At 47.7% G+C, this 22,820-nt stretch overlaps 1 protein-coding gene across 1 annotated transcript in view; it reads left to right on the plus strand.

Annotated features, from left to right (window-relative positions):
* The window catches only part of DNAH5 (dynein axonemal heavy chain 5), a 5,174,212-nt gene that overhangs the window by 1,554,333 nt on the left and 3,597,059 nt on the right, over positions 1 to 22,820 (plus strand). Inside the window, exon 28 of the mRNA XM_078687662.1 lies at positions 21,016 to 21,256. Coding sequence (XP_078543788.1) covers positions 21,016 to 21,256 — 241 coding nt within the window. The remainder of the gene's footprint in view (positions 1 to 21,015; positions 21,257 to 22,820) is intronic.

The following is a 22,820-nucleotide window of genomic DNA, read 5'->3' on the forward strand; positions in this document are numbered from 1 at the left end:
ACCAATCTATCGAAGTCCATGCGTGGACCCCCCGGGAGACACACATCTGCAGTCACTGTGGATGTGCATTAAAGTCAGGAGTCGTCTCTTTGCGTCTGAGAGTGCCAACTGGACCTCGACCTGTGTTGTCGCTTGGAGGTAGATTTCTTTCGGCCGATTTCTCCTAGTTCCCTGAGAAGAGTCAGATTCCAATGAGGGCGGAGTATAAGGCCTAATATGCCCTGTCTCGTCTGCCCATGTGAAGACAGCCTCTGGGGTATCTTAAAATATGGATTCATTCTTATAATTTACGCACATCCCAGCCAGGTACAGAAGCATATATTGGACATTCAACTCTCGGAACCTGCCCTTGGCTGCAGCAAAAGATTGGTGCTGCTGCTGGACTAGCCACATGTAGTCGGGGAAGATCATGATTATGTGGGAGTCATGCTTTATATTATCTCTATGGCTCCTAGCAAAATGGAGGATAACGTCCCGATCCATGTAGTTCAACAGCTTAGCTATAATACGATGGGGCCGTCCCCTCCGGGGGGCTTCCTTATAAGTGCTCTGTGGGCTCATTCCACTAAAAAACAGGAAGAAAGGGACCCCTCTGGAAGAAGAGACCTCAACCACTGTTTCAGGAAGTCCTCCATCGAGGCGCCTCCGCTTCCCTCTGGGAAGCAAATAAAGCAAAGATAATTTTGTCTTGCTCTGCCCACCGCATCCTCCACCCGTGAGGCAAGCTCCTGGGTCACAACTGTGACTTTGTTGACCTTCTGCGAGTTTGTTGACCTTCTGTTGGAGAGTTGCAACCGCATCTTCCACCGATGTCACTCAGGCCTCCGCCTCAGAAATGGGGTCCACTGGCTTCCTGAGGTCTTGATGGACAAAGGAAACCTCTGAGCCTACTGCTCCAATGTTGACATCCAGCATATCACAGGATTGCGTTAAGGCGGCGAGCTGGGCTGTGTTGTCAGGAGTAGGGGCAGTGGTATATTGATCCAGAGTGCTTTGTTTAGAGGTGGGGCTCGAGATCTTGTCCTTAGTCATGTTGTTGAGAGGCCGAGGGCCGCCCCCACATCGTACCACACATCCGACAAGCAGTCGTTTCAAGGGAGGGGGGGACTGATAGGGGAACTTCTTCGGTGTAACCCCCCCTCCGTGGGTGGTGGATCACCGCAAGCCAGGCCTCACAGTCCACCCCATGCCACGAGCTAAAACTTTATTCGGATAAGAGAACTTATCCATAAAAGTACAAACGAATCAAAGCAATTGTACAGAATAAAAACCAACAAATTCCTAAGATTAGTGCAGATAAAATGAAGTAAATAGAGACTAAATTAATACATTAAGAAAGAAATCTATCCTTAAAACACAAAGAAGAAAGGATACTAAGCACAATATGATTTCTGGAACTTGTTACACAGTGGTGTAAACAATACTTTAAATATAAAATGAATCATAATCTTTTCGGAATTTAATGCATGATTTTAAAAAACAGAGTATAGGGACAATTGAATATTCTGTGTCCAAACATTGTAAGGCTTGGAGCGCCGGACGGCATTGGCGCAATCCCAAGTATTTTACTAAAGGTACAATCCAATTTCTCCGTGGGTAGTCATAGAGACTGCAGAAGAACATTACATGGAGAAGCGTTTGCTCTGACTGCCCATCACAAGGACAGGTGGAGAGATTTTTGGACCAATCGTTGGTCTTGGGGAAAGTCACTAAGCGGTGGAAAATACTGAAACAAAACCGGGTCAGCAAGAATTTGTCGTAATATGAGATAGACGTTAGCAGTAAATAAGGCTGAATCCCCCAAGAGCTTTGTACTGCTAAGAGATGGACGTTAGTCGGCTTAGAAATCTCTCTTGCCATTCGGAGCTCACGCAGATGGGATAAACATACGCTATTCAGAGTGGCTCGTGATATGCCCACGATGGTTTCGGGATGAGTAAAATGGGACTCTAAATTTAAATCAGTGAAAAATTTTGAAACATAATCCAGCCATGTTATGCTCTTCCATCTTTCTAGGGCAAGGCAGTCCATAATCAGAGAGCGAGTAAGGTTACATTCATCTGTATGCCATATACGCTGCCACAGTAGGATCGGTTGGATGGCAATGATGTCAGATATATAGTCCATACCTAGTTCCACATGGCAGCCGTAGATCGGGGAGTGTGAGAAGTTGGCCTGATATATGATGTTTCCAATTCTGGAACCACCTTGTATCATTCCAAGCTATCCCTTATGGTGTCTGGTTGTAAGTCAACCTTGTAGATAAGCTATCTTAATGGTAGCATAGACTAAGCAGCCTTAAAGGCTAAACTCAAGAGGTCGTGTTAAGCGAGCTGTTTTACCAATCACAGTCCTGTAATATCAAATGAAAGGACACCACACAAGTATATATTATAAAAATATATGTATTTATTTCTACAAATAATCCCCAGTATTCTTTATGAACAAAGGGGCACAAGCGTTAAATCAAAAGCGCAGTATAACATACAAAGTTGCACAATTATGGATGAGGGCGGGGGGCCACTCAGACCATATACTAAAAAAATGGTACAAGAGATACCAATCGATCAGTGGTTAGGCCTAGGGCCTAGGGAATCGCTGGGAGCAGTCGGGACAAGCAATGCTGAAGTCGGGAAAAGCCCGCGGGATTCGGGTGCAGCGCTTAAAGCACGCGGATGCACCAATATTAGTCAATGGTGCGTAAAAGTTACACAAATAGAGTTTTAGGACACTTCCGCTGAACCTAGAAGGACAAAACTTTAGACACAGACCCTAGAGGTGTGTACCAGTGTGGGAACACCAGCATTGCAATGTTACCTCACCCACAGGAAGCGGGTGCATAGGGTCGAAGTGGCGTCGGGTTTCGTCACGCAGGTTCTGGGTGCTTGAAGCTGAAGATGCTGCAGGCGATGTGAAGGAGAAGTGTCCGGTGTGATCCAAGGGTGGATCAGAATCGAAAAGTACCTGAAAGCAGAGGGGACAGAGTCTGGGTCACTCAGCAGTGACCAGGGTGGAACCAGGACGGAACCATGCAATGTCGGGCGCAATCAGGTGGTTGTCGAGGAGCTTCTCTCCGCTGCCACGTGGGCTCTGGGGCATCTGCGACGTCCAGGAGCGGGTCACGAGCTGTCCCACGTAGGCTCTCACCGTCGGCGCTGTCGGCTTCAAGATTGGAGCAAACAACACTTGGCAAAAGCAATCCATGCGGAACTGGGAGATTGCTTCTCACTCAGGCCAGGAGCGTCAGAGTGGGTGCTCCTTTTCAGGGGAGCGGGTGCAAATCTGGAGCAACCAGATTCACAAGTCGTATTTGGGTTTTCGCCGGCACAGGGGCCACAAGCCAGCTGGCAAGTGACCGGGCCAACGCGTTGAGCCAAAGGAAGCAGAAGGGCCCCACGCAGCACTCGTCGAGTGTAGAGGGGTGAACTTCAGTGCAAGAGTGGCTCAGGGTTGGGGCTTTTCAAACCCCGGTGTACAGCTTCGAGGGTCACTCGTGGCCTGCACGGTCAGCGTCTCGTGGTCTTTCCAAGATGGCGTACCCCACGCTTCCGGTCGCCTCCACGGGTCTCAGCTCTGCAGGGACTGTGGATCGGGCTGTAGGAAGGAAGGCAAGCTTGATCTCGTCGATCTCTGTCACTCGAGTTACGGCGGGAACTGCAACAAAGCAGACGTCGAGGTGCTGGATGGTGCCTGTTTGCACAGGGTGGTCACTCCTTGACCACAAGGGAGATTCTTCAGTCTTCTATGTTGAGTAGGATATCGAAGGGTCCAGAGTTTCGTTTCTTATGTTTCATATGGATAATCTGAAGTGCATTGGCACTGCTCCCACTCTTATTCGAATCTGGGGGGCTGGATTACCTGCTAGGTCCCCTCCTATGGGTGGGACCCAGGAAGGGTGTGGGTACACCCCTTTCCTTTGATCCAGGCCGCGCTGGGACTGGGGCTGGTGTGCCCCAGAACCGGTTTGACCGGATTATGCAAGGGGAAGCCTTGTGCTCCCCATGCAGTGTCTGGTTTCTTTCAAACCTCCCTGCTACAATCCACTATCTCCTGTCTGGGGTGGTGTGACACCTCCCTGCGACAGGAAACCCTTTGTCCAGGCCCCTTTGGCTGAGTTTCGGTCAGCTGCAGGGGGTCAGACTCGTGTCTGTGGCAGAAGCATCCATTTTGTGGATCTGAGGTTCTTTTAAAAATCAACCGCATTTCAGCAAAGTAACATGTCTTCTCCCTCTAGAGGGGTGCAATGCTATCCCCGTTGCCAGGACTGGCGAGGGGATAGTATTCCAAATCATATGACACCTTACACGACATGTTTTGATAAAGCCAAACCAAAGTTGCTATATAACCGCGAGGATTATAAGGCACTTAATAGTATATGGTATGGCATTATCCCGGAACAGCTTAGGGAGTTGTTCCCGACAGCTGCAGACAGGCTCAGCTCATGCTAGAGCTCCATCTCACATTAAACCACACACTCTGCCTTCAGGATTGATAAGGCCTTCCATAGGAGTGGCTCACAGGTTTATATGTGTCCAGATATAGGTTTAGATATAGGTATACTATATCTAAGCAAGAGGTGATTACACCATTTTGCCCCAGCTGAGTGATCAGCCAGTTGTGTCAATTTAAGAACCAGCCAGGGGTGGCAAGAGATATGCTGCAGCCCCTGGTACGCCTTGGTGGCACCTATGCCCTGGGCACCTATAGTGCATGGTACAGGGGCTGACAAGGAGTCCATTTCCAATTGTGGTATGTACCTAGGGTACATGGAATCCATTTTACAGAGAGAGCAGATAGTCTGGGGCCCTGATTAGCAGGGAACCAGGCCAACTAAGTCGAAAACCAGCTAAACACAAGGCAAAAAATCTGGGGTAACCATAGTCAGGTAGCCACCTTTCTACACAACCCCCCCCCCAAACGAAAGGAGATAAGGCTATCCTTGGCCAGGTAAGCCTATATTGCCTGAGTGGCCATATAAGGAAGTACCTTCACTAGCATGGGTACCCCCTGTTTCATGGTCCACTAAGCAGTCCCTCACCCATGGGGTATTAGAGGGTCTCCACCATAGAGAATCACTACCTTGGGTGTGTTTATGCAAAGTTAAAGGCTGGTTTGGATATGGAGTATTGAAGTGAGGCTCCAATAATTTAGGGCTCAGCTTCCTCCAATTATCTTCAACCATGTGTGCCTTTCTTTCTTCAACTGAGTTGCACTGTGCTCTCAGGGTCAACCCCTGGCTACCTAAAGCTGGAGGCTGGGTCCCTCTGTTTGGCTTGCTGGAGGGACAGTTCAGGTTTGGGCCCTTTGGGTCCCAGGTTTGGCTGTGCCCAACAGAATCCATCTGTGGGAGGTCCCTAACTATTTTTAAGGGGGCTCCCTCAGGAGTTTTTAAAGTTTTCACCTCACTAGGGCTACTAGTTTTGGCGCCCCTAATCTGTTAATGGGGGTGCTTTATTTGACAGGGGGCCATCTGGGTCTCACTGTCCTTCTTGTCCTCTGCAGCCCTGGGCTGACTAAGGCAAGGTAGAGAGGGGCAGGTTACCTACTCCAGACTGGGTCCCACCTGAGAAGGGTCCACTGCCATCAGAGGCTCTGTCAGGCCAGGCCTAACAACCTCGGGGGCAGTTCCTTCATCAGGGGTGAGATCAGTTCCCTGAGGAGGCTGATCCTGTCCTAATGTCTGGTGAGGGGGAGATTTCTCTTCCTCCTCTGTGCTCTCAGTTTGTGTGGAGTTGTCCATCATTTCAGGCTTCACAACACACATATCAGTTTGAGTTTGGGCTGTGGCCATCACAGCCCCACCAACCTTTTCAGGAGGGGACTCGGTTTGGGTGTCTGCTGTTATCATAACAGCTTTGCTATTCTGTTCAGGCAGAGCTTTTGCTAAAGATGGGGCAGAGAGTTGCTCAGCCCTACCAACCTTTTCAGGAAGGACACCTTGAATTGGGGCTGTAGCCATTACAGCCCCACTAACCTTTCCATTGGAATTTACCATTCTAGAATGGGTTTCCTGTTCAACCGCAGCCCAGGCTGAGATTTCTAAATCATTACCAAGTAGGCAGTCTACAGGCAAGTTTGATGACACTGCCACTCTCTTTGGGCCAGTGACACCTCCCCAGCTGAGACTTACTACTGCCATGGGATGATTTGTTTGGATTCCATCAATGTGTGTTACCTGGTATGTGGCACCTGGTAAAAGTTGCTTAGAGGGGACTATACAGTCAGCCACCATGGTGATGCTAGCCCCTATGTCTCTAAAGGCTTCAACTTTCAAACCATTGATGATGGGTTCTTGTCTATATTTGCTCAAGGTATTTGGGCAATCAGAGAAGTTGGCAAACCCCATGCCAGTCTCATAAACAAGATTATTTGGTGATGGGGACCTGGATAGGCCAGGGTCCACCTGTGATCCAAAAGTAAACCCACCCAGATTCCTGGGTGTGCTCCCACTTCCTGGGGGATTACTGCTGACAGTAACAGGAGGTGTTGGAACTGGCTTTGGAGGCATATTCTCTTTATTGCCATTATTGGGACAACAGTTGTCTGTTTTGTAATGCCCAACCTGTTTACAGACATGACAATAAGGCTTTTTCTGAGTTGGAGAAGTGTCTTGGGACCCACCCCCACTCTTGGAGTTTTGGGGCCCTGGGGAAGTCTTTTCCTTACTTTTATCCTCACCCTTTTCTTGAGGCTTGGTAGACTCCTTCTTCTGGTTACTCTCCTGATTCTTAGGCCTAATCCTGGTTCTGACCCATTCATCTGCCCTCTTTCCCAATTCTTGGGGAGAGGTCAAATCTGAGTCCACCAGGTGCTGGTGTAAGAGCTGGTTCTGACAATTACTTAGGATCTGCTCCCTCAAAATCAAATTATACAATCCTGTGAAGTCATGTACTTTGCTGCCATTTAGCCAACCCTCCAGAGCCTTAGTAGCACAATCTACAAAATCAGTCCAGTCCTGTGTCTGTGTCTTCTGGGTGTCTCTGAACTTCAACCTGTACTGTTCAGTGGTTAAGCCAAACCCATCTATTAGAACACTCTTCAGGACTTTGTAATTGTTTGCATCCTCATGTCTGACAGTGAGGAGCTTATCTCTCCCTTTCTCAGAAAAGGAGTACCATAAGATTGCAGCCCACTGTTCTTCAAGAACCTGCTGTACCATGCAGGCTCTTTCCAGGGCAGTTATCCATTTGTGGATGTCATCCCCTTCCTTGTAGGGGGGCACAATCTTTCTCAGGTTTCTACTATCATAGGACCTGGGTTTCTCTCTAGGAATATTGCTGCCACCAGTGGCATCTAAGCCACACATTTTCTGTTCCCTTGCCAAAGCAAGTCTAGCTTGGGCCAGGGCTACCTCCTCCCTCTCTATCTGGAGTTTGACAGCCCTCATTCTTGCCTCATGCTCTTTTTTCTGAGAGGGAGTCATTCCTCTCTGAGATTCTCTTGAGGCACTAGAAATATGAGAGTCCCCTGCTGGAGATCTCACTCTTCTGTTGCCTGGGAGAATGATGTTATGGGATCTGGGGAGGTGCTGGCCCTCTCCATTCCCAAGTAGGTCTAAGTTGGCCTGGCTAAGCCTGGCAACTACAACCTGGTTACCCCTCTGATCCTGATCTTCAAGGTCCTCTACATCTGAGACCTCCTCCTCCTCTACTGGAGTGGTCTCAGTCTCAGGTGGGTGTACTCCATCCTCTAAGTCTAAGGGAGCTGCACTTGCCTTATCTAAGTCATCCTGTTCCAGAATGGCTATCAGGTAGGACTGGTGGGACTTATGCCCCTTTTTAGCCCCCTTGAAATGCACAAGGCAATCAAGTCTTTGTGGCTAAGTTTGTCATAGCTGGAAGTTGCCTTGGTAAGGTCAACTGTCACAGGCAGAGAGCTTGAAGCTTCACCTGTGCCAGACATGACTGCTAGTGAGGTGTAAGTGGTGCACTTACCTACACTAAGTGTTTTCCTACTGTACCTTGCTAGTGAGTTGTAGTCAGGGTGTGCTACTCCCTTTAATCTACAACTACTAAATTCAGTAGAACTTAATATGCTAAGCTTTTGATTTATATGTACCTAAGGTACTTGATGTGATCTTTCAATTTGATAAAAAAGATTGCAATGGTAAAACAACAGCAAGCTCAAATCCGCACCTCTGCGCACCAATGTGAGAAGTTGGCCTGATATATGATGTTTCCAATTCTGGAACCACCTTGTATCAGTCCAAGCTATCCCTTATGGTGTCTGGTTGTAAGTCAACCTTGTAGACAAGCTATCTTAATGGTAGCATAGACTAAGCAGCCTTAAAGGCTAAACTCAAGAGGTCGTGTTAAGCGAGCTGTTTTACCAATCACAGACCTGTAATATCAAATGAAAGGACACCACACAAGTATATATTATAAAAATATATGTATTTATTTCTACAAATAATCCCCAGTATTCTTTATGAACAAAGGGGCACAAGCGTTAAATCAAAAGCGCAGTATAACATACAAAGTTGCACAATTATGTACTAAAAAAATGGTATAAGAGATACCAATCGATCAGTGGTTAGGCCTAGGGCCTAGGGAATCGCTGGGAGCAGTCGGGACAAGCAATGCTGAAGTCGGAAAAAGCCCGCGGGATTCGGGTGCAGCGCTTAAAGCGCACGCATGCACCAATATTAGTCAATGGTGCGTAAAAGTTACACAAATAGAGTTTTAGGACACTTCCGCTGAACCTAGAAGGACAAAACTTTAGACACAGATCCTAGAGGTGTGTACCAGTGTGGGAACACCGGCGTTGCAATGTTACCTCACCCACAAGAAGCGGGTGCATAGGGTCAAAGTGGCGTCGGGTTTCGTCACGCAGGTTCTGGGTGCTTGAAGCTGAAGATGCTGCAGGCGATGTGAAGGAGAAGTGTCCGGTGTGATCCAAGGGTGGATCAGAGTCGAAAAGTACCTGAAAGCAGAGGGTACAGAGTCTGGGTCACTCAGCAGTGACCAGGGTGGAACCAGGACGGAACCAGGCAATGTCGGGCGCAATCAGGTGGTTGTTGAGGAGCTTCTCTCCGCTGCCACGTGGGCTCTGGGGCATCTGCGACGTCCAGGAGCGGGTCACGAGCTGTCCCACGTAGGCTCTCACCGTCGGCGCTGTCGGCTTCAAGATTGGAGCAAACAACACTTGGCAAAAGCAATCCACGCGGAACTGGGAGATTGCTTCTCACTCGGGCCAGGAGGGTCAGAGTGGGTGCTCCTTTTCAGGGGAGCGGGTGCAAATCTAAGGCAACCAGATTCACCAGTCGTATTTAGGTTTTCGCCGGCACAGGGGCCACAAGCCAGCTGGCAAGTGACCGGGCCAACGCGTTGAGCCAAAGGAAGCAGAAGGGCCCCACGCAGCACTCGTCAAGTGTAGAGGGGTGAACTTCGGTGCAAGAGTGGCTCAGGTTTGGGGCTTCTCAAACCCCTGTGTACAGCTTCGAGGGTCACTCGTGGGCTGCACGGTCAGCGTCTCGTGGTCTTTCCAAGATGGCGTGCCCCACGCTTCCGGTCGCCTCCACGGGTCTCAGCTTTGCAGGGACTGTGGATCGGGCTGTAGGAAGGAAGGCAAGCTTGATCTCGTCGATCTCTGTCGCTCGAGTTCCGGCGGGAACTGCAACAAAGCAGACGTCGAGGTGCTGGATGGTGCCAGTTTGCACAGGGTGGTCACTCCTTGACCACAAGGGAGATTCTTCAGTCTTCTACGTTGAGTAGGATGTCGAAGGGTCCAGAGTTTCGTTTCTTATGTTTCATCAGGATAATCTGAAGTGCATTGGCACTGCTCCCACTCTTATTCAAATCTGGGGGGCTGGATTACCTGCTAGGTCCCCTCCTATGGGTGGGACCCAGGAAGGGGGTGGGTACACCCCTTTCCTTTGATCCAGGCCGCGCTGGGACTGGGGCTGGTGTGCCCCAGAACCGGGTTGACCGGATTATGCAAGGGGAATCCTTGTGCCCCCCCATGCAGTGTCTGGTTTCTTTCAAACCTCCCTGCTACAATCCACTATCTCCTGTCTGGGGTGGTGTGACACCTCCCTGCGACAAGAAACCCTTTGTCCAGGCCCCTTTGGCTGAGTTTCGGTCAGCTGCAGGGGGTCAGACTCGTGTCTGTGGCAGAAGCATCCATTTTGTGGATCTGAGGTTCTTTTAAAAATCAATTGCATTTCAGCAAAGTAACATGTCTTCTCCCTCTAGAGGGGTGGAATGCTATTCCCGTCGCCAGGACTGGCGAGGGGATAGTATTCCAAATCGTATGACACCTTACACGACATGTTTTGATAAAGCCAAACCAAAGTTGCTATATAACCGCGAGGATTATAAGGGACTTAATAGTATATGGTATGGCATTATCCCGGAACAGCTTAGGGAGTTGTTCCCGACAGCTGCAGACAGGCTCAGCTCATGCTAGAGCTTCATCTCACATTAAACCACGCACTCTGCCTTCAGGATTGATAAGGCCTTCCATAGGAGTGGCTCACAGGTTTATATGTGTCCAGATATAGGTTTAGATATAGGTATACTATATCTAAGCAAGAGGTGATTACACCATCTTGCCCCAGCTGAGTGATCAGCCAGTTGTGTCAATTTAAGAACCAGCCAGGGGTGGCAAAAGATATGCTGCAGCCCCTGGTAGGCCTTGGTGGCACCTATGCCCTGGGCACCTATAGTGCATGGTACAGGGGCTGACAAGGAGTCCATTTCCAATTGTGGTATGTATCTAGGGTACATGGAATCCATTTTACAGAGAGAGCAGATAGCCGGGGGCCCTGATTAGCAGGGAACCAGGCCAACTAAGTCGAAAACCAGCTAAACACAAGGCAAAAAATCTGGGGTAACCATAGTCAGGTAGCCACCTTCCTACAGGGAGCTTTTGGGAACCGCTAAAAGATACCTTAGGAAACAGTTTTCCACCTTTTGAATGCATGCGGTGGCAGTAAAACCCCATATTCCCCCCCATATTCCTGCTCCATATAGGGCTACTGAGGAGCATTTAGCGTGATAAATCTGGAGCAGTTCGCGTGCCGGACGCTGGCCTAAATTCCGGGCAAACGTTGACAGGGCCGTTCCTGTTCTAAGGAATGACAGTTTTCTACTTTCAATAGCTGGTCGCCAGTTTTGGTTATTATCGATCAAAATTCCCAGATAGGGGTATGTTTTTGTGCAATCTAACTTGATGTTGTTTATATATATACCCTTTGTATGACTAGTGGCTTTCCCAACATGCATAATGAAGGTTTTCTTATTATTAACCTTTAGATCTAGGCTTTCCATGAATTGGCAATGTCTGTTGACCAGCAATTGTAGTTGGCAGGGAGTCCGCGCCATTATGACCGCGTCGTCTGCATAGAGCAGAGCTGGAAAGGGACGACGGCCAATCATGGGGAGATCCTGACTGCCCTCTGCATTGCCACCTCCAGACCATTTGTGTACAGGTTAAAAAGGAAGGGAGCCAGCACACAGCCCTGTCTGACTCCCTTCACCACGTCAAAAGACCTGGTTAACTCCCCCCCGTGCCATAGCGGACTTTGGCTGATGCTCATGAGTAGAGGTCTTGCAGGAAGCGTATTAAAGGGGGGTCTACGCCTATATTAATAAGGATATTCCACAGCTTGCAATGAGACACACAGTCGAACGCTGCCGACAAGTCGACTTATGCCAGATGGAGTTTACCCCTTTTCGCCCCCACATATTTACCCGCTAGTAGGGATAGATTTAGTGCTTGTTCTACCGTCCCCATACCCTCACGAAATCCGTACTGTAGGTCTGACAGTATTTGATTTTCGGCTGCCCAGCTCTGAAGTTTTTGGAGGACTAGCCGCCCTGCGACCTTACCCGTTGCATCTAATAAAGAAATGGGTCGATAACAGGCTGGGTCATTTCGATCCCCTTTCTTGAAAATTGGAAGAAGGATTGAGGATTTTCATGAGGTGATTGGGCCTGTTTCATTAACTGCATCAAAGACCCTAGTGAGGATAGGTGACCACAAATCCAAATTATGTCTAAATATGTCAAGAGGTACCCCATCAGGGCCAGGGGATTTCCCACATTTCGATAATTTTAGTGCAGTCACTACCTCCTCATGGGAGAAGCTGAGGTTGCTTCCATCTCGAGGTACAGCAGGTACCTGTGTGGGTGCAGCTGTTCCCCCAAAAATAGCTGAAAAATGGGTGACCCAAGCGCCCTCGTCCACTGCCACCTCGATTCTCGGGTTCAAATTAGGATTTGTTAAGAATTGGCTTTTGTAGTCTGGTCTGCCCTGTTCCCATGATGCACTGGGCCAGGGACAGACTAATTTGCATACAGCCAGGTTCTGAAACTGGGATGGTGCAATGAGCTAAAAAACGGTGTTGGATCTAGCCCTGATCTCTTGACTGGGTGAGAGTACTCTGCTTAATTCAGAGACTCTGTCCATCACCACCCCTTGTTGTAAATAATTTTGTCCACCCTAAGCGTGGAAGGGTATACTCAGATGTGAGTCCCTTGCTCATTGCACCATCAGGATTCAAGCAAGCCGGGCCGAAGACGGCTGTAATGCCAGAAACCGGTCCCCGGAAGCTTGTTTCCTTCCCAGTGTAAGAATTGGCTTTTGTAGTCTGGTCTGCCCTGTTCCCATGATGCACTGGGCCAGGGACAGACTAATTTGCATACAGCCAGGTTCTGAAACTGGGATGGTGCAATGAGCTAAAAAACGGTGTTGGATCTAGCCCTGATCTCTTGACTGGGTGAGAGTACTCTGCTTAATTCAGAGACTCTGTCCATCACCACCCCTTGTTGTAAATAATTGTGTCCACCCTAAGCGTGGAAGGGTATACTCAGATGTGAGTCCCTTGCTCATTGCACCATCAGGATTCAAGCAAGCCGGGCCGAAGACGGCTGTAATGCCAGAAACCGGTCCCCGGAAGCTTGTTTCCTTCCCAGTGTAAGAATTGGCTTTTGTAGTCTGGTCTGCCCTGTTCCCATGATGCACTGGGCCAGGGACAGACTAATTTGCATACAGCCAGGTTGTGAAACTGGGATGGTGCAATGAGCTAAAAAACTGTGTTGGATCTAGCCCTGATCTCTTGACTGGGTGAGAGTACTCTGCTTAATTCAGAGACTCTGTCCATCACCACCCCTTGTTGTAAATAATTTGTCCACCCTAAGCGTGGAAGGGTATACTCAGATGTGAGTCCCTTGCTCATTGCACCATCAGGATTCAAGCAAGCCGGGCCGAAGACGGCTGTAATGCCAGAAACCAGTCCCCGGAAGCTTGTTTCCTTCCCAGTGTAAGAATTGGCTTTTGTAGTCTGGTCTGCCCTGTTCCCATGATGCACTGGGCCAGGGACAGACTAATTTGCATACAGCCAGGTTCTGAAACTGGGATGGTGCAATGAGCTAAAAAACGGTGTTGGATCTAGCCCTGATCTCTTGACTGGATGAGAGTACTCTCCTTAATTCAGAGACTCTGTCCATCACCACCCCTTGTTGTAAATAATTTTGTCCACCCTAAGCGTGGAAGGGTATACTCAGATGTGAGTCCCTTGCTCATTGCACCATCAGGATTCAAGCAAGCCGGGCCGAAGATGGCTGTAATGCCAGAAACCGGTCCCCGGAAGCTTGTTTCCTTCCCAGTGTAAGAATTGGCTTTTGTAGTCTGGTCTGCCCTGTTCCCATGATGCACTGGGCCAGGGACAGACTAATTTGCATACAGCCAGGTTCTGAAACTGGGATGGTGCAATGAGCTAAAAAACGGTGTTGGATCTAGCCCTGATCTCTTGACTGGGTGAGAGTACTCTGCTTAATTCAGAGACTCTGTCCATCACCACCCCTTGTTGTAAATAATATCTGTTGACCAGCAATTGTAGTTGGCAGGGAGTCCGCGCCATTATGACCGCGTCGTCTGCATAGAGCAGAGCTGGAATGGGACGACGGCCAATCATGGGGAGATCCTGACTGCCCTCTAGCATTGCCACCTCCAGACCATTTGTGTACAGGTTAAAAAGGGAGGGAGCCAGCACACAGCCCTGTCTGACTCCCTTCACCACGTCAAAAGACCTGGTTAACTCCCCCCCGTGCCATAGCGGACTTTGGCTGATGCTCCTGAGTAGAGGTCTTGCAGGAAGCGTATTAAAGGGGGGTCTACGCCTATTTTAATAAGGATATTCCACAGCTTGCAATGAGACACACAGTCGAACGCTGCCGACAAGTCGACTTATGCCAGATGGAGTTTACCCCTTTTCGCCCCCACATATTTACCCGCTAGTAGGGACAGATTTAGTGCTTGTTCTACCGTCCCCATACCCTCACGAAATCCGTACTGTAGGTCTGACAGTATTTGATTTTCGGGTGCCCAGCTCTGAAGTTTTTGGAGGACTAGCCGCCCTGCGACCTTACCCGTTGCATCTAATAAAGAAATGGGTCGATAACAGGCTGGGTCATTTCGATCCCCTTTCTTGAAAATTGGGAGAAGGATTGAGGATTTTCATGAGGTATTTGGGCCTGTTTCATTAACTGAATCAAAGACCCTAGTGAGGATAGGGGACCACAAATCCAAATTATGTCTAAATATGTCAAGAGGTACCCCATCAGGGCCAGGGGATTTCCCACATTTCGATAATTTTAGTGCAGTCACTACCTCCTCATGGGAGAAGCTGAGGTTGCTTCCATCTCGAGGTACAGCAGGTACCTGTGTGGGTGCAGCTGTTCCCCCAAAAATAGCTGAAAAATGGGTGACCCAAGCGCCCTCGTCCACTGCCACCTCGATTCTCGGGTTCAAATTAGGATTTGTTAAGAAGGGAGTTTTAACTGTACGCCAAAATGTGGTTGAGTCCCATGCAAGGCAGCTTTTGTGCATTGTCTCCCATAAGGTTTTTTTGATCTCCAGCTTACAGCGCTTTAGGGACTGATTATACTCCCTTCTAAGACGGACTATTTCTGATTTGTTTCTAATGCTGCATCGGAGTGCCTTCTTTAGACACGAATAGGCTCTCCTGGTGGCAGCATTGAACCAGCCCTTTTTTGGTTTCTTAGTTCCCTTTGATTTACTTAATAGTTCGTCATTAATTGTTTTAGTAATGATCAGGAAACTATCTATAATTTTATCGGGGGAGAGTCAGCATTGAGGCATGATTCTATTTGTGGTAGAGTGCGACTAAGAACTCTGCCTGTAAGTGCAACAGGATCCACAGTTTCCCACTTTATGATGAAACCATATAATTTGCCCATACTCAGTGCATCTTGGGTTAGTAGGGAGGGTGAGTTAGCTAGTTTACAGGAGTCAGGCACTATGATAGTCATAGAGCTTGGAAAATGATCACTGTTTGGGTTAGTGCCCATCAGAAAACAACCTATTTGGTCTGTCAAGACTTGAGAAACTAGGATGAAGTCAATCAGGGAGGAATGGCCTCTTCCACTAAACATTGGAGAAAATGGTACTGGGGGAACAACAAGCTCATTTGCAAACCCGAGTTCTAAAGTTACTAGGATTTCCATTAAGCGGAGGCCTAAACTTGAATGCGGGAAGTGAGTTAAATTTAGACCCCCCTCATCCACCCAGCCACATTTTTGGGAGCCACTGTCCTTACAGAGACTAACATTAAAGTCCCCTCCCCAGATAAGATATAGGGCCCGATGTAGTTAATTCTTATTTACCACTTCTTAAATACCGAATTTTACCGATTCGGTATTTAAGAAGTGGTAAATATGAAGGGGGGAGATGTAGGTATTTCCAGATGTGTAAATACCGAATCTTTAAGATTCGGTATTTACTGAATCTGGAAATACCGAATCGGTATTTCCTATTGATTCCTATGGGCTGTGAAGCCCATAGGAATCAATGGGCAATACCGATTCTGTAATTACAGAATCGGTAAATACCGATTTTAGCAAGGTTGCAGGGGGTGTCACTTTGACACCCTCTGGCACCCCAAAAATAGGCATGTGCGCCATGTGACACACAGACATGCCCTAAGGGCATGTCTGTCTGTCACATGGCTAGGTGTGCATGCACACATGTGCATGCACACCTGAATTCGGTATTTTAACACCCAATTGGATTGGGTGTTAAAATACCGAATCTGAAAGGCCTGCGGCACTCAAAGATGTGCTACCTACATATGCTTTTACAGACTCGGTATTTTTACCGAGTCTGTATTTACCGATTCGGTAATTTTACCGAATCTGTAAATACAGATTCGGTAAAATACCGATTCTGTAAAGCATGCTCCTACATCTCAAAATCCAATTACCGGTCGGTAACGGCCGAATTCGGCCGTTACCGACCGGTAATTGGCCACCTACATCTGGCCCTAAATTGTTTATTCCTTATTTTTTCCCTTTCTACCAGTAGGAGACGGAAAATTTCCTCCAGGACAGGGAGTATGTCTACGATCCGAAGGTTGTTATAGAAATTGACTACATAGTAAACCGCTTTTATATTTAGTGTTAGTTTTAATATTTGGAAGTTTGGCCCACTCGCTACAACCTGTATGCTACTGATAGGAAGGTCGTTTGCGATATAAGTTGCTAAACCACCTTTTGATCTACCAAAGGTAGAGGGTTGGGCAGGACAAATAAAAGTTTTATACCCTTGGAGATGGAATTGGGTAGTGGACCATGTTTCCTGAAAGCACAGGATATTATGTTTGCGGATTTCAGATAGCCAAGAGGATAAATCTACCTTAGGTCTAAGGCCTGCCACATTCCAAAATATCATGGAGAGATGCGTGGACTTCTGCTTTACGGGACCCACAGCCTCACCAGTGCTAGCAAGACCTGCTGCTTCGACGGCTAGAACAATACCTGAGGATTTGTCCGTCGTCTCACGCTGCAGGGGTACCAAAGAGGCCTCTGTAGTAGGCATGAGGGGTAGGTTAGAGCTGACATTTACGTTTGGTGGTAATTTATGGAAGGCCAGTGCCCTAGAAGCAGACATGGATTTTACGGAGACCAACTTTGCGTTTAAAGACTAGTATTTAATGGGCCCCTCCAATGGGCGGGTGATGGTTAGATCAGATGGTGGCAGTCATTCATTTTCGTCGAGACCGGACAAGTAGTCAAAAGAATTGTACGTAGGAATGGTCCAGCCACCAGATGAGCTGTGTTGCTGGAACCAGCCTAGAGGCGGTACCTGCGACCAGCTAGGACGTTGTGGGTGGATAGAGAAGGGGGAGTTTACCAGACCGAGTCTTGATACAGGGAAGTGCGGTTGAAGATTTGAGGTATCCGTTCTGTGGTACCGTTTAGAAATCCCAGAAGGATCCCCCACCACGGCTTTCGGGTAAAAATAGCTAAGTTCTCTGACCCTGATGCTACCCTCATTTCCACCTGTGTACCTATCTTTAATAAAACTAGCTGCCCTATGGTCTCTGGAGTTTATAATGACTATGTCACCAGGAATTGTTTTGGGTCTCTTCCCCAGCCATCCTGCTCGTCGAACGTGGAGAATTACTCCATTTAGATTAGGAGGTAATGGCCTGTGGGTTCTCAACCAGTACATAGTCTTGTTCTTTAAGGTTTGATAATTTTCGAAAGTTCCGTCAGATATTTCAGGGACCCCGGTTAACACTATGACGTAGGGGTCCGCCTCGGGGGGAAGATTAATTTGCCTACGCCTATCAGTGTTCTGTCTTATCGCTGATGATTGAGGAATAGGGCGGACATCGGGTGATTTGGTGTTAGGTGCGACCCTTTTGTCGCATTTGCTCTCACTTGATTTTGACTTTCCGCCAGCTTGGGTCTCTCTCGCTATTGTTTTAGTATGTTCCCCTGTTGGTTTTGAGATTTGAGATCTCACAGGATTAAGGTTATGCTGAATGGTGGGTTTTGAAGCTATCTTGGGAGTGGCTATAGAAGATGGTATGGGCGTTATTGCAGGGTTTGATTGATCTTTGGATACAAGCTTATTCTCTACCAATATCTGCTCTATAGAACCCAGTTGTGTAGCTATTCTCTTAAGTCTCTCGACTACGGGGAGTAACAGTGACTTGAATATTTTTCCAGTGGACCCATGTTATCGGCGATAACTAGATCGTTCAGTTTGGGAATGGGGGGAATTACGATGTCAGGAGTTGTAGGTATGTGTGGGGCAAGGCTGTTTTTCTTCCCAAAACTAAGGTGGGTATTCCTGCTCTTGTTGGTCTGAACAGGCTGATTACTTAAACCCTTTCTCCTTCGCTTTTTTGGTGGCTGACCTCGGATTTGGGGGGCGTTTAAGGTTGGTTTTGGAATTTGAATAGACTCTGCCTGAGGTGGTGATATTTCCAGTAGTGCATCAAATACAGTGTTATGAGTGCTACCTGGTTGCGGAGATAAGATGTCGGGCAGGATCTGTACATCAGAGTTAGAAATAGAGTTACGCGGGGTTGTTAAGGCGCTTATGGTTCTATCATTGGAATCTGCCAAGGAGGAAGTTATGTCCCGAAAAAGTGGAATACTCTCATTTAGGGGTACCTCATGCCCCTCGCGGTCATAGATCGTGGCTGGTGAGGGTGGGGGTGAAACAGCAAGTTGTATGCTTCCGAGGGAAGATCGCTTGGTCTTATATATAGTTCCACAGAGCGGCGTCTCGCAGAGCGTCGCTCAAAGAGAGCAAGTTCTCGATCAGCTGCTGATGTCGAGCGGATGACGAAATTATCGAGCGTACCTCGTTTTTCACCACCAGACCTCGATGGTTTATCCTTAGTGGTTAACATCCTCAGTATCTATCCGTGGGAATAAAAGGGGGGTGGCCCAGCCCAGACTCCTCCGGCCTCTGAGGGCCACAGAGGGCCCGCCCTTTGCCCGGGCTTCGCCCGGCGTCCCGCGAAGCGGGGTATTGGGAGCCTTTGTAGCGCCTCCTGGCGCTCTGGTGATGTGAGCTGCCTGCGCCTGCCGCAGGGGTTGGAGGGAGAGCGAGTCCTCCGCTCGGCGGCCGCAGTGATGGTGAAAGCGGCGGCGGGAGGACTCGTGCAGCAGCGTGACGGTAGGAAAATGCCCAGGATATGCGTGGTGGACACCAGTGACCCTCGCAGGATATACAAGCTCCACCGGGTATTGGGAGCCTTTGTAGCGCCTCCTGGCGCTCTGGTGACGTGAGCTGCCTGCACCCGCCGCAGGGGTTGGAGGGAGAGCGAGTCCTCCGCTCGGCGGCCGCAGTGATGGTGAAAGCGGCAGCGGGAGGACTCGTGCAGCAGCGTGACGGTAGGAAAATTCCCAGGATATGCGTGGTGGACACCAGTGACCCTCGCAGTCAAATTTTTCAGCACGTGGAATATTCATTAATCTCCTACGGACTATTTGAGCACCTTTATTTCAGTGCCATTAAATGTAGTGCTCTGTCTTATCTTATCTTATCTTATCTTAAGGGGTTCTTATATAGCGCACTGACACCATGGGTTTCCTGGCGCTGGTTGAGTGCTGTGAGGTGTAAAGGCGGGGGTCTAGCCAGTCTGCGTGAAGAGGTAGGTTTTCAGAAGTTTTCTGAATACCAGAAGGGAATTGGCAGATTTAAGTGGGAGGGACAACTGATTCCAAAGAGTGGGGGCCCGGTGGGCGAATCTGCGGCCGTCGAACTTTTTAAGTTTAATAGGAGGGACAACTAAGAGTTGGCGGTAAGACGACCGGAGGTTGCATACCGGGCAGTAAGGGATGACCAATGATTTGAGGAAAGCGGGGGAGGTCCCAGACACAGCCTTAAAAGTCAGGCAGCCGATCTTAAATGCAGTCCTTTGTTCCACCGGCAACCAGTGGAGTCTGCGAAGCAGCGGTCTCGCAGACTGCCACTTCGGGGTTTTATAGGCCAGTCTCGCCGCCTGGTTCTGTCAATAAAGTACTGCAATATAATGTTTACTACAAGAGAAATCATGACTATTACCTATAACAACCCCTACTCTAGAGGCCCAGGACTGCTTAGAAAATTAAATAATAGTAACAAAATAATAACATGTATATAAATAAAGAAGCAACATGTCATATAGAATATTTTAAAAAGGTTCATAAATGTTAGCAAATATAAATCTGGAGGCTAAAAGTATGGTTGGTGTCGTCATATTTATTTGTGAGAGCAGTGCAAATGCATGAAACAGAATATAGTATAGCCAATGGGTAGCCTAAGTTGATTTTTAGAAAACCCCTGATCTTCCCATTAAAATCAAAAGTTTGTTTCTTTTATATTTTTTTCTGAATTACACAAAATACCTAATCATTTTTGTATTTTTGTGCGTTGTTTGAGGTTCAAATCAACTAAATTGCTTAAGCTGGGCTCCCTGGATTCCAATAATGATCTAGTGGGGGGTCTACGGATTTCAGTAACGATTAAGTGGGAGTCCACAAAAGTAAAATTAGCAATCACTGACCTATATTGTTCAAATTTAATGCACTGCCCCAAGTCTAGTTGCTTGCCCTCGTAGGATTCCATTATAGTGTGCAACTATTCCACATTGACTTTGCCACTGGGGAAAAAAACATCAAGCAGTATCAGGAGTTTCTGTGTTTATTATTGATGCAACGCTGTAAGAGGCATTGCGAGATCCATCTACTGATCAGTCATTCTAATTTGTTTCAATTTTAATTTTGCCCATATTTTTATTTTCCTTTGTAAGAGCAGCTTATGGCTTCGGGAGTCACTCTTGAGGGTGTTGCTTCTGGCCGTATGAGGGGTGGGGATTGGGAAGCCGGTGACCAGCTTTTACTACGTTCTTTGTATTGGAAAGAGTGTAAACATTTGTGATATGCTAGAGCTGTTTCCAAAACTTTATGGACAGCCTAGTCAACCAATTCCTGGTTGAGACTTACCTTAACAAGCCAAAGGTTAAAGGTGTCTCATACAAAGCCTCTTTGTGTGTGTGTGTGTGTGTGTGTGTGTGTGTGCTGACATGAGGAATTGTCAGATAGCTGTAGTGATAATTTAAAAGATCTCAAGTCCAGTGCCATGATTTCCTTCTCTCATTTGTGCCAGTGTGTTGTGGGTTTTTAGACTATGCCCTCTTTCTAATGTATATTTGTTTGAAGTTCTTATAAGGAAGTAAGACCTTTACCTGCATATGTACTTCACCACTAGGTGCCGTAAGCTTCCTCGTGCACTGAAGGAATGGCAAGCTTTCCTTGACCTGAAGAAAACTATTGATGACTTCAATGAGTGTTGCCCCCTGCTGGAGCTCATGTCAAATAAATCAATGATGGATCGACACTGGAAGCATATTACAGATGTCACCAGACATAGCTTTGATGTAGAGAGTGAAACTTTCAAACTAAAGAACATCATGGAAGCCCCTCTTTTAAAATACAAAGAGGAAATAGAGGTAAGATAGCTGTAATAGCATATGCATTTATGATAAACAACAACACGAAGAAACAAATCATGTAATCTGCCATCACAACTTACACAAACACTTTTTTCCCAAGCCCTGGGGTCTCACGGCAGAGAAAACTTTTAACGTCATGCAAACACAGCATTGCACTTTTGGTGGATGGATGGCCACATTTGCTTTCCACGCCCCTTCCCAAGTGAGGCTCAAGAGTAGACTATATACCACTGCTGCTTTAACAAGTAGCAATATAATTATGGAAGCTAACATTCCTTTGTGTTTGTGTTGTGAAAGTACAAATATAAATCATAACCAGGGGCACTAGAATTATGCAGCAGGGGAGGGCCAAATTATGTGGCAGGCATGAGTACATTATGTGGCAAGAAAACACAAATTATGCAGCATTATACAACACATTTTGTGATAATTCTACTTCATTATTTTGTCATTTTAAGGCTCGGTAACAATGTCTGAGTATCAGTTGTACCTCATTAGTACTGGTTTAACACCCAAATATAAACCTTTGCTAGGGGCCTTCCACTGTGCAGTAACATGTGTTGATGCTTTTTTACTAACTTTTGAACCATTTGGAGGGGTGCTAGAGGGCGCACAACGGAATGGCTGCACAGTGTAGCGGTGGTAAAGATTGTCATACTACCATAATTTCTATATCTATTTACTAACATTCCAATAACCCCTCCAAAAGCAGTATTCAAAAGACTGACATCCAGTGTAACTCGCCTTATCTGGGCTGGTAAGCAAGCCCGCATTGAACTGCGTGCGCTGACCCTCCCATACTATGTAGGTGGTTTTAAGGTCCCTCCTTGTCTCTCTCCTTCTTTGTTGGCAGTGGTCAGAGCACTGACCTGTTTGGTATTGCACCAACAGTCTTGCCACTCATCACCCCAACACAATGGGTAAAGACAGAGCTCACGGCTCAGCGCCTACATAGACGAAAATGCACCAGTACATGGTTGGCTCTTCCAGGGGTCCCCCAGGCCTGCTGGATGACGATGGATCCCCCTCCTCCACCACCAACCTCACTGTGATATTGCAAGCAATCCAGACCTCACAGACAGTGAAGGAGAAAAAGATTGCTGGGGTTAGTATGGATGTGGCTTTGATTTGCCAAGATCTCCATAATGCCACACCACATTTCACGGAGGCTAAATCCCGGGTCACTGTGGCTGAGGATGACATCTCCACTTCCAAAAAACATGTCTTTACTTTATTCACTCAAACAACCAACCTCCACAGGCACGCCAAAGATGCTGAAAACCGCTCTTGGCATAACAACATCTGCTTAATTGAAGCCCTGGAGTGGGCGGAGGAGGATGATCCTCAACAGGTGGTGGACCACGTGGAACGCTGGATCAAATCCTGGATGCCCGGTGCTCATACACAGAATTTAAACAAAAGCTGAGAGCTATGGGACTTCAATACCGTCTGCTCTTCCCGGCGCGTCTCCGTGTTATCCAACTCAATAGGTCACATTTCTTAGACACTCCTGACTCCCCCTGGCAGTGGCTCATGGAGGAACGTCCACTGCATGGCCCCG

This window comes from Lissotriton helveticus, chromosome 4_1 (assembly GCF_964261635.1).
Source record: "Lissotriton helveticus chromosome 4_1, aLisHel1.1, whole genome shotgun sequence".
Lineage (NCBI taxonomy): Eukaryota > Metazoa > Chordata > Amphibia > Caudata > Salamandridae > Lissotriton > Lissotriton helveticus.